At 42.8% G+C, this 14,603-nt stretch overlaps 1 protein-coding gene across 1 annotated transcript in view; it reads left to right on the top strand.

Moving 5' to 3' along the window:
• The window catches only part of LOC122555834 (nicotinamide/nicotinic acid mononucleotide adenylyltransferase 3), a 63,768-nt gene extending 56,397 nt beyond the window's left edge, over nt 1-7,371 (top strand). The window contains exon 6 of the mRNA XM_087993695.1: nt 5,062-7,371. Within this exon, the coding sequence (XP_087849821.1) occupies nt 5,062-5,115 (54 nt within the window). The 3' untranslated portion in view covers nt 5,116-7,371. The remainder of the gene's footprint in view (nt 1-5,061) is intronic.
• The last annotated feature ends 7,232 nt before the right edge of the window (nt 7,372-14,603 follow it).

Raw genomic sequence — 14,603 nt, 5'->3', positions numbered from 1 at the left:
CACAGCATATGCCCGAAACATCGATTCTCCTGCTCCCCGGATGCTGCCTGGCTTCCTATGTTTTTCCAGCACCACATTTATCACTGACAAGGCCAACATTTGTTGCCCATTCCCAACTGACCTTGAAAAGTTGGTGAGGAGCTGCTTGTTTAATTGACTGCAGTCCCTCTGTTGTAAATGCATCTACAGTGCTGTTATGAAGGGTATTTCAAGGTTATGATCTAGTGACTGTGCATAAATAGTGATTTTTTGAGTAAGGATGGAGTGTGGATTGGAGGAGAATTTCAGGTGGTTGTGTTGCCATACATCCACTCCCCTTATCCATCTGGGTGATTGTGGCCATGGGTTTGGAAGTTGCTGTCAAACTTGGTAACTTCTCCACAGTCTATCTGTGGACAGATACATGGCTGCCACTGGGAATGAGGAGTCACTTGGTATCCTGGAATAGGTTAGAAATCGTGAATGCTACTAGTAACTGAGACAAATACATGCAGCAAGTGTCACTAGCTGCAGAACGTTGAACTTAGGATTTTGAAACTTGAGCATTGACTGCAGTCAACATTTGTCAGATTGAGGGATATGTGGGTAGCCAATTTAGAGAGGCGGTCATGGCAGATTAGGAGTTTGGAGTCCAAAAAGGAATGAGTGACCACTGGGAGTCCAAGAGAATTAGTCAGGGTTCTCACTTGCACATTGGTTTCTGTTTGGGGTATTAGTTCCTCAGGAGTTCACTCTCTGTGCCAATTTATGCATTAAAGGGGTCTGTGCTGTACAGATAAGGAGAGAGAAGAAGAAAAGAGCAGTAGTGATGGGGGACTTGCTAGTTAGGAGAACAACAGATGTCTCAATGGCCGTAGATGTGAGTCCAGGACGATATGATGCATTCCTGGTGCTGGGGTGAGAGATCTCACAGCAGCAAAGCTTTCTTCTGGAGGAGGGTGAACAGTTAGAGGTGGTGGACCATTTAGGTCCATTGACTTATGTCGGAAGGGGTTGAGGTACTGAAAGCAGATTTCAGGAACCCATGAAGGAGATGCTAAACAGCACCTCTTAGCACAATCATCTCAGCATTACTACCAGTCCCATGTGAGAATAGGAACAGGTGAGTTGAGCATGTGGCTGGAAATCTGATAGGCTTTAGATTTTTTTTGCAGCACTGAAGCTGCTTCGAAGCAATGGAAGGTACTTGACAGGGAAATTTGCTGATGGGGAGGGTTTAAACTAGAGTGGCATGGGAATAGGAACTTCTGGGGAAATTCAGAGCAAGGAATGGGAGATAGAAAACAAGTGACTCAAAGATTTTCAAGCAAAATAGCGGAGGGAGGAAGAAAAAGGCTGAGGTAGCATTTGGAAGTGCTAACTTTTGGAGCACTGCTCCATCAGGTGGTTGTGGAGTATAAGATCGTAAGACACAAAATTTATAGCAAAAGTTTATAGTGTGATGTAACTGAAATTATAAATTGAAAAAGACCTGGATTGTTTGTTAAGCCTCTCATCTTTTAGAATAACCATATTGGTTTCAGTTCTTTCATATGTAAATCGCAAAACCTTTTTAAAAGTTACATTCTCAAGTGAACTTTAACAACTGGTGTCATGTCGGCCCAGATAATGCATTGAAGGGGTGAGCTTCCCTGTGTGAGGCTGTCTGTGCCACAATGGTCACACTATTTCTAATCTAAAAAATGGATTTACAGAATCTTACATGGATTCATGCAGTTTTTGAGCAAAATAAAATCTAATTCGGCAAGTACAAATCCACACCACAAACCCTTTATGTATATGTGGGTGTGTGTGTGCGGGGTGGGGCGCGCGGGTTATGAGTATCAGTGAGTGTGTGTATGTGTGTGAGTGTAAAAAGGGTATAAGTCTGTGAGAGGGTATGTGTGTGTGTCAGAGTGTATGTGTGAGCGTATGAGAGAGGGACTGCGTGAGTGTCTGGGTATGTAGGAGAGTGTGTGTGTGTAGGAGTGTCTGTGTCTGTCTGTGTGTGTGCATGTGTCTGTGTATAGTGCAATGGGGTCACCTGTAGTGTGACATGAACCCAAGGTCCTGGTTGAGGCCATCCCCAAGGGTAGCCAAGTTCCTGTATAGCTACATCATGACCTCCCAATTCCTATACTCGAAGCTCTGACCAATAAAGGAAAGCATATCAAATGCCACCTTCACTATCATATCTACCTGTGACTCCAAATATTTATCCAAATATTTTCAGTATTTTTTAATATAAACATAAAGGGTTTGTAGTTAATTTAAATCCAAATCCAATGGTACTATTTCTTATTGGTAATGTCAGCAACAATTTGAACTTCCTTTGAAATCCCCTTACCTGACTTGTATTGATTTACAAAATTAACAAAGTAAATGCGATCACCCTGTTAAACATGATGTATAATGGCAAAATACTGTTGCTAACTTGTAACAAACATTTCTTTTTACTTCAGAGCAATCTGCATTGCAGTTTTACTCTGAGCTACATTCTTGAAAGATTTGTTGTACATAATATGGTCTTATAGAAGATCGATGTGTAATTTCAGAAAAGGCCTTGATGTTTTTTGCGATCGGATGAGATCCACTGGACTAATAAATAGTACAAGTAATAAAAATGTTGAGAGGCAGAATGAGGCCTTTAAAAGGTGGCCTAATTCCGAAAGTCGAGTTGCTTGGTGACACCTTTAATATGAGTCTCACTTCATATCGAGTGAAGAGATGCATAATTGGTGCAGGTCAGTCCAAATTTAGATTCCCTGCATTTTTTATTCATTGTTTTGGTCTCCAAAGCTTTCAATATAATTGAATACGGGCCAATCTTTCAGCAGCCTTAATTTCACAATCATGAGAAACACATGCTGGGTTGCTGATAGTGCAATTCAAATTATTTCCCTTATGTTTATGGCCTCAAATTTCTTTGAGGATCAGGAATGAATTAAGGGTGTAACTGGATCAGAGGATGGGTGATCTGTAACTTCAGCTGCCTTTGGTTTGATGCCCAGGATTTCCTCAGAATAACAGTATTAGCGTGCTTCTTGTTTCTATTTGTTATCTGGATGAGCTCATGAAAAGAACCCAGATTGATGGCAAGGTGACATTGTATGCCAATGTACAGGTGCCGTATGTCTATATGAAGAAAACAAAAAGTCCTAAAACCTCACAGAACAGATCTCACTAAGGTGGGAAATGTCATTTCCCTCTGTAAAGAAGGCAGATTTCCGAGTCCTATTTTTGTCACAGTTATTGTCCAAAACAGGCTCTCGTGGATTCTATGGATACAGCCCTCTTGGCTGATGCATGTTGAATGTGCTGCTGGCATTAATTCCTGACAATATAGCTAGCAGCCATGAGTTACTGATCCCTGGACAGTTAGTTCACTTTCACAGTCAAAGTAGAAGTGGGCATCTTTATGTACCGCATTGTCACATAATATCTCAGATCTTCTGGTCACCAGAAAGTCCTCTCTCAAATACAGTCCAGGACCCCTCAGAATTGACTCTCCCGGAACTGTCTTGGAAGTTTAAATGTCTCATGGAAAATTGCCCTGTTTCCAGAACATTCCAGAAAAAGTCTTAAACACCGTGATGCTACTGAGTATTGCATTTAACTTTCCTGGATATTTACCCAGGAAAAGTTAAACTGATTAAAACACATTCTACCACTGGTGGAACTAAACAACTAACCCAGAAGGATGCTTGTGATGCTGTGGTAGTGTCCCTGCCTCTGATCCAGGAGGCTTGAGCTGAAGTCCTCCAGAAGTGTATGATAAGATGTAAAAATAGGTTGATTAAAAATACAGCTGAGCCCCACCCTCAGACATGACTTCACTACCCTACTGGCCCAGCCATCCAACTTAGCTCCTGATCTACCATATGCCATGTCACCTACGACTGTCACCCCATACAGCTGCCAGCCAGCACATTAGCTGTTCTGCCTCCCTACCCTGCCATCTTACCAAGCCAGCACCCCTCCCAATCCATGTTCACACTTGCAAAGCGACAGAGTCACCCAATTTCTTCATACAATAACACAAGAGAATTCCTGGCACAATTCCTGGTAAGCTTTACATCCCTGAATATTGCTCCTGGTGCTAAAAAAGGAAGTGTGTCTTCCATCCAGATTCTTTGTGTTGCTCCCATGTAGGAACTCTAGTTCCTGATTTGGATGTGATGAATCCACCATAGGCAGATCACTCAAAATAAAATATAGAGGGAGGTAAGTGGATAGGATTTTGTTTGATCTGGGGTCAGGAAGAGGAGGTTTCTGATCCTGACTAGAAGAACTGGATCAGTAACACACAACTGTTCTGCACCAAATCATCTGTCCCAGCACAGTTAACCTATTACCAGCATGAGTCTTCAACCTGGTGTTTTTCACAATGATTAATTTCTTTCAACACGTGTACAGTCACAGTGTTAACTTGTAGTAGGTATGCTCCACTTTGTATATATACTTGATAGTTCCATCTTTTTCCCCTTTGTAAGATAGCTTAAGATAAAATGTTTGAAGCATTCCTTAATCTCCTGGGTGCACCATTTCATAGCATGGCAGTTATGGAATCATAGAATCCCTCCAGTGTGGAAGCAGGCCATTTGGCCCATCGAGTCCACACCGATTGTCCAAAGACCATCCCACTCAGGCCCACATCTCCTCCTCTATCCCTGTGACCATGCATTTCCCATGGCTAATTGATCTAGCTTGCACATCCCTGGATACTATGGGCAATTTAGCATGGCCAGTCCAGCTAACCTGCACATCTTTGGACTGTACGAGCCTTTTGCTTTCCAGCAGAGATTTTATAATTGTCTATTAACAAACTGACCTCTCAACACTGAGTTGCACCACCATGTGCTGACCTGGGTACTAGATCTTACTTATCTTCAACAAGTTAGATCAACCTCTCAAAGGAGTCTCTCTCATAACCTCAAATGTTTACTTCTAAAAACAAATTGGTGTCTGCATTGGGGAACTATAGCTTTTGGGTCTCGAACTCGCTCTTTGGTTCGATCTTCGCTGTTGTACAATACTGATTTGATTTTGATTTATTGTTGTCCCCTATGTGTTTACTGGCAGATTTGTACTATGCAAGTGCATCAGGGTAACAGAACAGAGTGTATGATACAGTAATACAGCTGCTGAGAAGGTACAGAGAGAGATCGACATTAACATTAATGAGGTGCATTCAGAAGTCTGATAACAGCAGGGAAGAAACTGTTCTTGAATCTGTTCGTACGTGTATTCAAACTTTTATGTCTTCCGCCCAACGAAGGAAAGTATAACCAGCGTGGGAGGGATCATTGATTATGTTGATTCTTTTCCTAATGCGGCCAGAAATATAAATGAAGTCAAGGGATGGACTGGGCTGTGTTCACCACCCGGTAGTTTTTTTCTGGAAGAGCAATTGTCATGCTACGCCGTGTTCCATCCAGATTGGATGCTTTCTGTGGGTACATGATTAGACTCCCTGCAGTGTGGAAACAGGCCCTTCGGCCCAATTAGTCCACACCGACCCTCCGAAGAGAACCCGCCCAGACCTCTGACTAATGCAACTAGCACCATGGGCAATTTAGCATGGCCAATTAACCTAACTTGCACATCTTTTGACTGTGAGCGGAAACCAGAGCACCCAGAGGAAACCCACACAGACACGGGGAGAATGTGCAAACTCCACACATGCAGTCGCCCGAGGCTGGAATCAAACCTGAATTCCTGGTGCTGTGAGGCAGCAGTGCTAACCACTGAGCTACCATGCCGCCCATCTACAAAACTTTGTAAGTGTCTTTATGGATGTGCTGAATTTCTTCAGCCTCCTGAAGAGCCATAGAGGTTGCTGTGCTTTCTTGACCATAATGTCCGTTGGATAGACCAGGGCAAATTGTTTCTGATCATCACTCCCAGGAACTTGACGCTCTCTAGCATCTCCACCCCAGCACCATTGATAAAGACAGGGTCGTGCCCTCCACTCCACTTCCTGAAGTCAATGACCAACTCTTTCGTTTTGCTCACATTAATGGAGAGATTGTTCCCTTTACACCATGCCATTAAGCGCTGTATCACCTTCCTGCACTCTTGTTGTTGTTTGAGATCTGACCTATAATGGTGGTGTCCTCGGCATAATTCAACCTTTTGTATTGTTGAATATGAACCTCTCAAAAAATACAACTTTTGAGTGTTGACTGCACTGAGATACGTTGTTCAGTTGCTCGGGCTAAAAGGGCTACCCCAGTGCTAGCTTCAAACACAGTCCAGCCCATGAGGAGGAGACTTTGTGTGCTTTGTTCCCAGTCACTGTAGGCAATGGTTCTACCAGATTGTATTCCATTTCTCAGCCAGTTCTATCACCAGAGAGCAGCACCACTGCTCACTTGAATCTCTTCAACTTTTCTGCAATATTTTTGTGATGTGTTTGAAGAATTTGAGGTGTGGTAGAGCACCTCCTCGCTCTTTAGGCTTCAGTTTTTGCATATACTAAAAACCATGCGAGCTGTCAAGATAGAATCCCCACAGTGTGGAAACAGGCCATTCAGCCCAACACATCCACTCTGAGTCACCGAGCAGCATCCTACCCAAAGCCATCCCCCTACCCTACCCCTTTACCCTGCATTTCCCATCGTTTACCCACCTAATTTACACATACCTGAACACCATGAGCAATTTAGCATGGCCAATCCACCTAACCTGCACATCTTTGAACTGTGGGAGGAAACCAGAACACCCGGAGGAAACCCACGCAGACAGGGGGTCATGTGCAAACACCACACAGTTGCCTGAGGCTGGCATTGAACTAGAGTCCCTGGTGCTGTGAGGTAGTAGTGCTAACCACTGAGTAACCAAGCCACCAAAATAATGATTTTTACTTTAAACATTCCACCACAGACAGAATGCATCAATATGTCTTTAAATAGTAGACATAGGTGAACACACAGGGAATTACTTGCTGAATCGCATAATGATTATTCACATGCTACTCAGGTTTAATAAAATATGACCTGCAACACTCCAACAGCCATCTTTGACCTTGTGCTAAATTCTTCCAGGATTGCAATATCAGCATGAAAGTAATAGTTCTGGTTTTGAATGCACGTTTATAAATGATTTGTGAGCATCAAGAAAGTATAGCATCTTTAGCTTATGGTCCATTTGAATATTTTGTTGTACTGAAAGCAATGTTAACGGTTCACAGAACCAGTGTTGAGCTATGTCAGAAATAAATAATGGCAACAAACAACTCTACCACGTCATATTATATGAATCTCTCAAAAGGTTTTTCCTTTCCATTTATTAAAGTTAACATAAACAGTACATGTGAATAATCATCTTTTGATTGTAATGTCTCCAATACATTGGAGTCTGTCTACATGGTTTTATAATAAATACTGATAGAATTTATTGTTTGTCTTGCGTCAATACTAATGTTATTCAAGCAGCGCATATGTATTTTCAAGATAGGGACTTTCTGATTACAGTTTTTTAAAGATTGTATGAGGAATGGTGAATTGTCAACTGTGAACCCTGGATGTAGCTTCTATATGCAGTTTTTAAGTACCTTAAGTATATTGTGTTGCAAGTGAAAATAATGTGATGGTCATTGTTCACAAATATTGTTCAATTTCATTCATATAAGCCTATTTTTATGCAAATGTTGATCAGGATAAAATGTTGTCCCCCTTCTGCAAAAGGACCATACCACACTTGCAATATTAGAGAAAATAATCTGAATACAATTCAGTTTTCAAAAGCAGGTTGCACTAATGATCAAATTACAGTGTAGCATGGTGTTCACCCCCTTGGTTTCATTGCACATAATGTAACTGTGCAGTAACCTAATTACAATACTAGTGATGAGTGACTGCAGCTTTCTACCCACCCAAAGGGCTTAAAGACCTAGTGCAGTTACAAGGGACAAGGCTTTATATTAAAAACATCTGATATGCATTCAACCAGAGTCCATCAGAAATTCTGACCACTAGCTGCTTAGTCATCAGGTAAGAATGTAAAAATGTATTTTTTATTTGAGATCCAAGCTTAGGTAAGTAAATTATAATTATTAAGGCAACTAAATTACCAATAAAAAAGAACAATTTAAAACGGTCCAGCTGTTCATCTTGGACACACTGATCTCAGATATTGAATGAAGCTGCCCTGCAATTTCAATAAAAGTTTCAATCAGCGTATGTTAGTTTGTGCAACTGTTATTTTTCATCTCCAGGTAGCAGGCTTAATTATTCAAGGGTTGCCAAACCGTGTCTTATGCTGTGATTTTCCAAGGGTTGGGGCCAGCCAAGGATGCAGACCCTAGGCTACCTAAGCTAGAACAGAGAAATAAACAATACACTGGTGGCTAATGTGTGGTTCAGAATAATGCCATCTGACCGCACTTGCCTCCCAAACGTTATTAAATTTTGAGAAGCTCTGATAACCGATATAGGCAATTTGTTAATAGAAGGGAGGTGCTGAGAAGTATAGAGACAAGCTGTCAACATCACTTACCTGCTGGGAAATATGGGACAAGAATACTGAAGAGAAAGCATTTTATGCACATCCACATATATATCTTTCCCTCTCCCACCCACCACCATGCAGCACAAAAAGCCCTTACCAGTATTAATGGATTTGATCACTATCAGGCAAGGAGAAAGATTTAAAAAGGACATGAGGGGCAATTTTTTAACAGGGAGTGGTTCATGTGTGGAATGAGCTTCCAGAGGAAGTGGTGCGTGAGGCTACCATTGCAAAGTTAAAAGACATTTGGATAAGTACATGAATAAGAAAGGTTTGAAGGGATACGGGCCAAGTGCAGTCAGGTGGGACTAGTTTGGTTTGGGATTATGTTCGGCATGGACTAGTGGGACTGAAGCGTCTGTTTCCATGCTGTCTGACTCAATGACCTGTTTCTCCACCACCCCTTCACCACACGGACTCCCGTCTCCGGACCAAACTGATTAGGAAATGCCAAGAACAAGCAGGTTGGTTCAACACTCTAACTAGTATTGCTCACTGTACCTACACAGTCGTACCGAGGAGCTTCAGATACATTGCTTGCACGAGCACCAGGCAGTGAAAATATGTCAGTAGTACTTTTGTAAAATATACATGTAAATAAAACAAATATGTTACATTTGGAAAACCTGCAATAGGTCAGGACATCAGATAACTTAATTTTTACTTTGCTAAGATAATTGAAGTTCTTGGATTGAATATAAATTAGTTACAGATGATTGCATAATTGAAGCAGGATATGAACACCTGAATGCCATTTTATATAATGAATCAAGTGATTGACATGTCATCAAGGCCTGTTTTAGTGTGATATACTGATGATTTGCCACTAACACAATGGTGTTTACCTTAGCTTCAGTAACATAAGGACGAGATGTGGATTACATTGTACTGAAGTATTCAATGAACTTTTGTTGTAGCACCTGGCATCTGAATATGTACATTACAATCACAGGCACTTGTGTATCTGTGCTTAAGTGAAGCAATTTGGAGATACTGCAGCATTCTTCACTTAGTGAGTCATGTTGCAAAAGGATACAACTCAGTAAGATGGGGACTGCAAACTTTATATTTTACAGGTCACATACCATGGTATGGTATGTCATCATAAGCAGTCACCTTAAAGGTATATTGTATATCTTGCTTTGAGGCATGACACAACATCACTTCTTTTAAAAAAAAATCCCAAACAAATATACATCATTGTACAAAGGCAAGTGTTGTCAATGCAATAATTACAGAGACATATAAAACCAAGTTAACAAGATTAATAATTCAAAGTTCAATATTACATTTTGAAGGATTGATTGAATTGTTCTGATCTGGTGATCATATACTCACCAGGAAAGGTATGTTATCGGTGGATGCCCTTGGCTGGCAGTCTGCTTGTCTTGCTGCTAGCTGCTGTTGCTCAGGATCTTCGCACAGCTATCACTATTGGAGCTTTTCTCTTGCTCACTATGCGCATGGTTGGTGTGTCTGGATTTCTAGGAGAAAGTGAGGACTGCAGATGCTGGAGACCAGAGTTGAAAAGTGTGGTGCTGGAAAAAAATAGCAGACCAGGCAGCATCCGAGGTGCGGGAGAATAGACGTTTCGGGCATAAGCCCTTCTTCAGGAATGAGGCTGGTGTGCCAAGCGGGCTGGGATAAAAGGTTGGGGGGAAGGAATTTGGGGGAGGGGCGCTGGAAATACAATAGGTGGAAGGAGGTGAGGGTGAGGGTGATAGGCCGGAGAGGGGGTGGGGACGGAGAGGTCAGGAAGAAGATTGCCGGTCAAGAGGGCGGTGCTGAATCCGGGGGTTGGGACTGAGATAAGGTGGGGGGAGGGGAAATGAGGAAGCTGGAGAAATCTACATTCATCCTGTGTGGTTGGAGGGTTCCTAGGCGGAAGATGAGGTGCTCTTCCTCCAGGCATCGTGTGGCCAGGGTCTGGCGATGGAGGAGGCCAAGGACCTGCATGTCCTTGGTGGAGTGGGAGAGGGAGTTAAAGTGTTCAGCCACGGGGCAATTGGGTTGGTTAGTGCGGTTGTACCAAAGGTGTTCCCTGAAATGTTCCACAAGTAGGCGGCCTGTCTGCCCAATATAGAGGAGACCACATAGGGTGCAGTGAATACAGTAAATGATGTGCGTGGAGGGGCAGGTGAATTTGTGATGGAAGTGGAAGGATCCATTGGGGCTTTGGAGGGAGGTGAGGGAGGAGGTGTGGGCGCAAGTTTTGCACTTCTTGCGGTTGCAGGGGAAGGTGCCAGGAGTGGAGGTTGGGTTGGTGAGGGATGTGGACCTGACGAGGGAGTCGCGGAGGGAGTGGTCTCTCCAGAACGCTGATAGGGGTGGGGAGGGAAATATATCCTTGGTGGTGGGGTCTGTTTAGAGGTGGTGGAAATGACGGAGGATGATACGATATATCCGGAGGTTGGTGGAGTGGAAGGTGAGGACCAGTGGGGTTCTGTCCTGGTGGCGATTGGAGGGGCGGGGCTCAAGGGCACAGGTGCAGGAAGTGGAGGAGATGCGGTGTAGAGCATTGTCGACCACGTCGGAGGGGAAATTGCGGTCTTTGAAGAAGGAGGCCATTTGGGTCTGGATGTCTGGATTTCTAACTCGCAATCTCTGGTGCATGTTTCTGGTAGTTCTGTACCCCCTCACTGAATTTGTGTCTGTTTCATTCTCCCTGTGTTTGAAGACAGAAGACCTGTAGTTCCTTCATTCTCTGTGGCTGTGACTGTTGTTTGAAGCTGATGCACAGTTATGATGTTGAGTTCCATGTGTTCTGGTAACCCTGCCACTGATGAACCAAGGATATCTCTACCAGGTAAAGGATTTCAGGAATTAAAGTACAACTTGCATTTTGGCACTACAGTGTGAATTTACTACTGCATGGACTCTCTGAGTTCACAGATGAAACAAAGCTGGGTGAACTGTGGGCAAGATGCAGAGATGTTTCAGTGTGATTCGGACAAATTGAGTGAGTGGACAAATACATGGCAGATGAAGTATAGTGTAGATAAATATAAGGTTATCCACAATAGGAACAAAAGCAGCGAGGCTGATTATCATCTGAATGATGATAGATTGGGAAAGGGGGAGGTGCAGTGAGACCTGGATATCTTTGTGCAACAGGTCAGGCAGCGTCCAAGGAGCAGGACAATCAACGTTTCGGGTGTAAGCCCTTTATCAGCATTTCTGTTCCTGGATGCTGCCTGACCTGCTATGCTTTTCCAGCACCACATTCTTGACTCTGATATCCAGCATCTGCAATCCTCATTTTCTTCCTGTCTTTGTACTACCGGTGCTGCAAGTAAGTATGCAGGTGCAGCAGGCAGTGAAGAAGGCAAATGGTGTGTTGCTGTTCATTGTGAGAGAATTTGAGTACAGTAGGAGAGATATCTTGCTGCAATCTTACAGGAGAAAGTGGGGACTGCAGATGATGGAGATCAGAGTCCAGAGTGTGATGAAAGGCTTATGCCCGAAACGTTGATTCTCCTGCTCCTCGGATGCTGCCTGACCTGCTGTGCTTTTCCAGCACCACACTCTCGACTGCAATTTTACAGGGCCTTGGTGAGAGCATACTTGAATATTGTGTGTAGTTTTGGTCTCCACATCTGAGAAGGATGTTCTGGCTATGAAGGGAGTGCAACAAAGTTTTAGTATTGTGATTCCTGGGATGGCAGGAAAGAAACTGGATTGGTTAGGACTGTGTTTGCTGATGTTTTGAAGAATGTTGGGGGAGGGGGGAGCTCAGAGGAGAATCTCACAGAAGTCTATAGAATTCTAACTGGACTAGATAAAGTTAGTGCAGGAAGGATGTTCCTGGTGACCAGGGAGTCTAGAACCAGGGGTTCAGAGCCCAAGGTAGGCCTTTGTGGAGTGAGGCGAAGAGAAACTTCCTCACCCAGAGATTGGTGGGTGGGCCTCTGAAATTGTCTGCCACAGAAATTGGTTGAGGCCAAAACATTGAATGTTTTCAAGACAGTTAAAAATATTTCTTGAGGCTAAAGAGATTAAAGGTTATGGCGAGAAAGTGAAAAAGGGTACTCAGCTGAATGATCAGCCATCATCATATTGAATAATGGAGCAAACCCAGAATGCTGAATGGGCTATTCCTGCCCTATTTTCTATGTTTCTGTGAACTGTTATATGATGTAAGATGGGTTTTTGTAGGTTGTACTAAGGAGAATAGCCAAGGCCTTTTCTCCAGCCGAGGGGAGTCCAAACCCAGAGGGCATGGGTTTAACATGAGAAGGGAAAAATTTAAAAGGGACCAATGGTGCAACTTTTTATGCAGAGGGTAGTGCAGGAATGGAATGAGCTGCCAGAGGAAGTGGTGGAGGCTGGTACAATTACAGTATTAAAAGGCATCTGGATGGGGACATGATTGGAAGGGTTTGGAGGGATATGGGTCAAATGCTAGTAAATGGTATTTCAGTACTTGGTTAGCATGGACAAATTGGACCGAAGAGTCTGTTTCCATGCTATACAGTTTTGTGAGTTTAAGTGTACTTGTTGGGGTATCTGTCTTTTAAAATGCAAAGTGGTAATATGGGGTTGACACTATCTCCTGTATCAATTTTGGCTTTCAGGGTGTGTGAACCTGCCTTTTGGGGACATACAAAGCTAGTGATCATAAAATCGCCTCCTTGTTTTAGACCCTCGATGTAGCACGTGAAGTTGACGATATGGAAGGCTTGGTCATCTACCAAAGGTTGCTTTTCAGTTTGTTGGCTGTTCACTTTGTCGAAATGTTTGTACCTGTTTGGTAGAATCTCAGTGCTGAAAATGTGTTGCTGGAAAAGCGCAGCAGGTCAGGCAGCATCCAAGGAGCAGGAGAATCGACGTTTCGGGCATGAGCCCTTCTTCAGAATCTCAATGCTGCCTAAGTTGTAGTGTTGTACCACTGTGTTGGTTGCCTGGTTCTTGTTCTGGCTCTGGTTCAGCTTTTGAGACCAGATTTTCTGCCTGTGTGTCCAATGTCCTTGATGCCATGTGCTTTTCAGATTGGAGGAAATGCCAGATAACCTCTGTGGGTGTGACAAACTGCATCTATGATAAACCTTTCTACTTTGGAGCTCTATGCTGACTATAGAAATAATGTTATCAGCATCCAAAGTATGGAATGGCAGTTGGCCTGCCTCTGTGGCTTCATGCTGGTAGCCATCTTCCAGCAATGTATTGATGGTATGGCCCTGTTACTTACCCAGAAACTCTTTCTAGAAAGCTTTGATCAGAATAAAAGTCATTACAAGCTCGTTAAGCTGCCATGTGAATTCTTGCTCACAGAAATCATACCCATGCCCTTTGCAATGGCATTTGATATCAAAGTCATCAATAAATCTTTGGGCTTTCTGTCTATACACCATAAGTCCAAATTTGTTAATCTGGAAGTTGAATTGTAGTTTGAGCTGGTCTTCAAGTACTCTTCAGATCATCACCTGGTTTTCTTTTATTGTCCAAGGAAAAAATCGATGTGCTTATTTGGTGAAGCCCCTCCTTTCTGAAAGGGAGTACTATTTTAAGAGATCCATTGGGATCATTTGGCACAATCTGCTTTGCAAAGCTTGTGGAGCTCTGGTTCAATGAAGATGTCACTTGCTGCCCAATTTGCAGACAAATTGTTTGCCTTCCATTTCCTTTTGCAACATTTCGAGTCTGATAGAACCAGGATGAAGAAGAGTTCTATTAGACTGTACCTTTACTCAGTCTTTCTTCACAGGTTTGCTTCCAGACCTGCTAAGTTTCTCCAGCATTTTGTTTTGATTTTAGTTATGCTGATAGTGTCCTTTGATTGTCAATGTTAGCTTTAAACATGTTAGAAGTATTTTTAGCAGCAGATTTTACTTTTAAACCTGTAAGAAGCCTTTTACTGCTGTGTCTTAATTTTTATATTGGGAAGGAAATTGAAACATTATGCTTTAGTTTTGTAAAAGAGTTAGAGAGCGGCTAGCTTAATAGTTCTTGAACTGTAACAAGACAGAAGGTGCATTTGCTTCCTGGTTATTTAAGTTGGAGATGTGTACTCACTTAAAGAATTTAGTGTGCTTGGTTGTCCAAACACTTTGAAGTCCAGGGCTGTCTAACCTTCAGTGGAGATTCTTTTATAAGCAAATTTTTTTTTACTGCAT

Source organism: Chiloscyllium plagiosum, unplaced genomic scaffold (genome assembly GCF_037043375.1).
Source record: "Chiloscyllium plagiosum isolate Xiang-an unplaced genomic scaffold, Cpla_swu_hap1 HiC_scaffold_13, whole genome shotgun sequence".
Lineage (NCBI taxonomy): Eukaryota > Metazoa > Chordata > Chondrichthyes > Orectolobiformes > Hemiscylliidae > Chiloscyllium > Chiloscyllium plagiosum.
The sequence above is the reverse complement of the archived record's forward strand: the minus strand, read 5'-3'. Positions and strand labels throughout refer to the sequence as shown.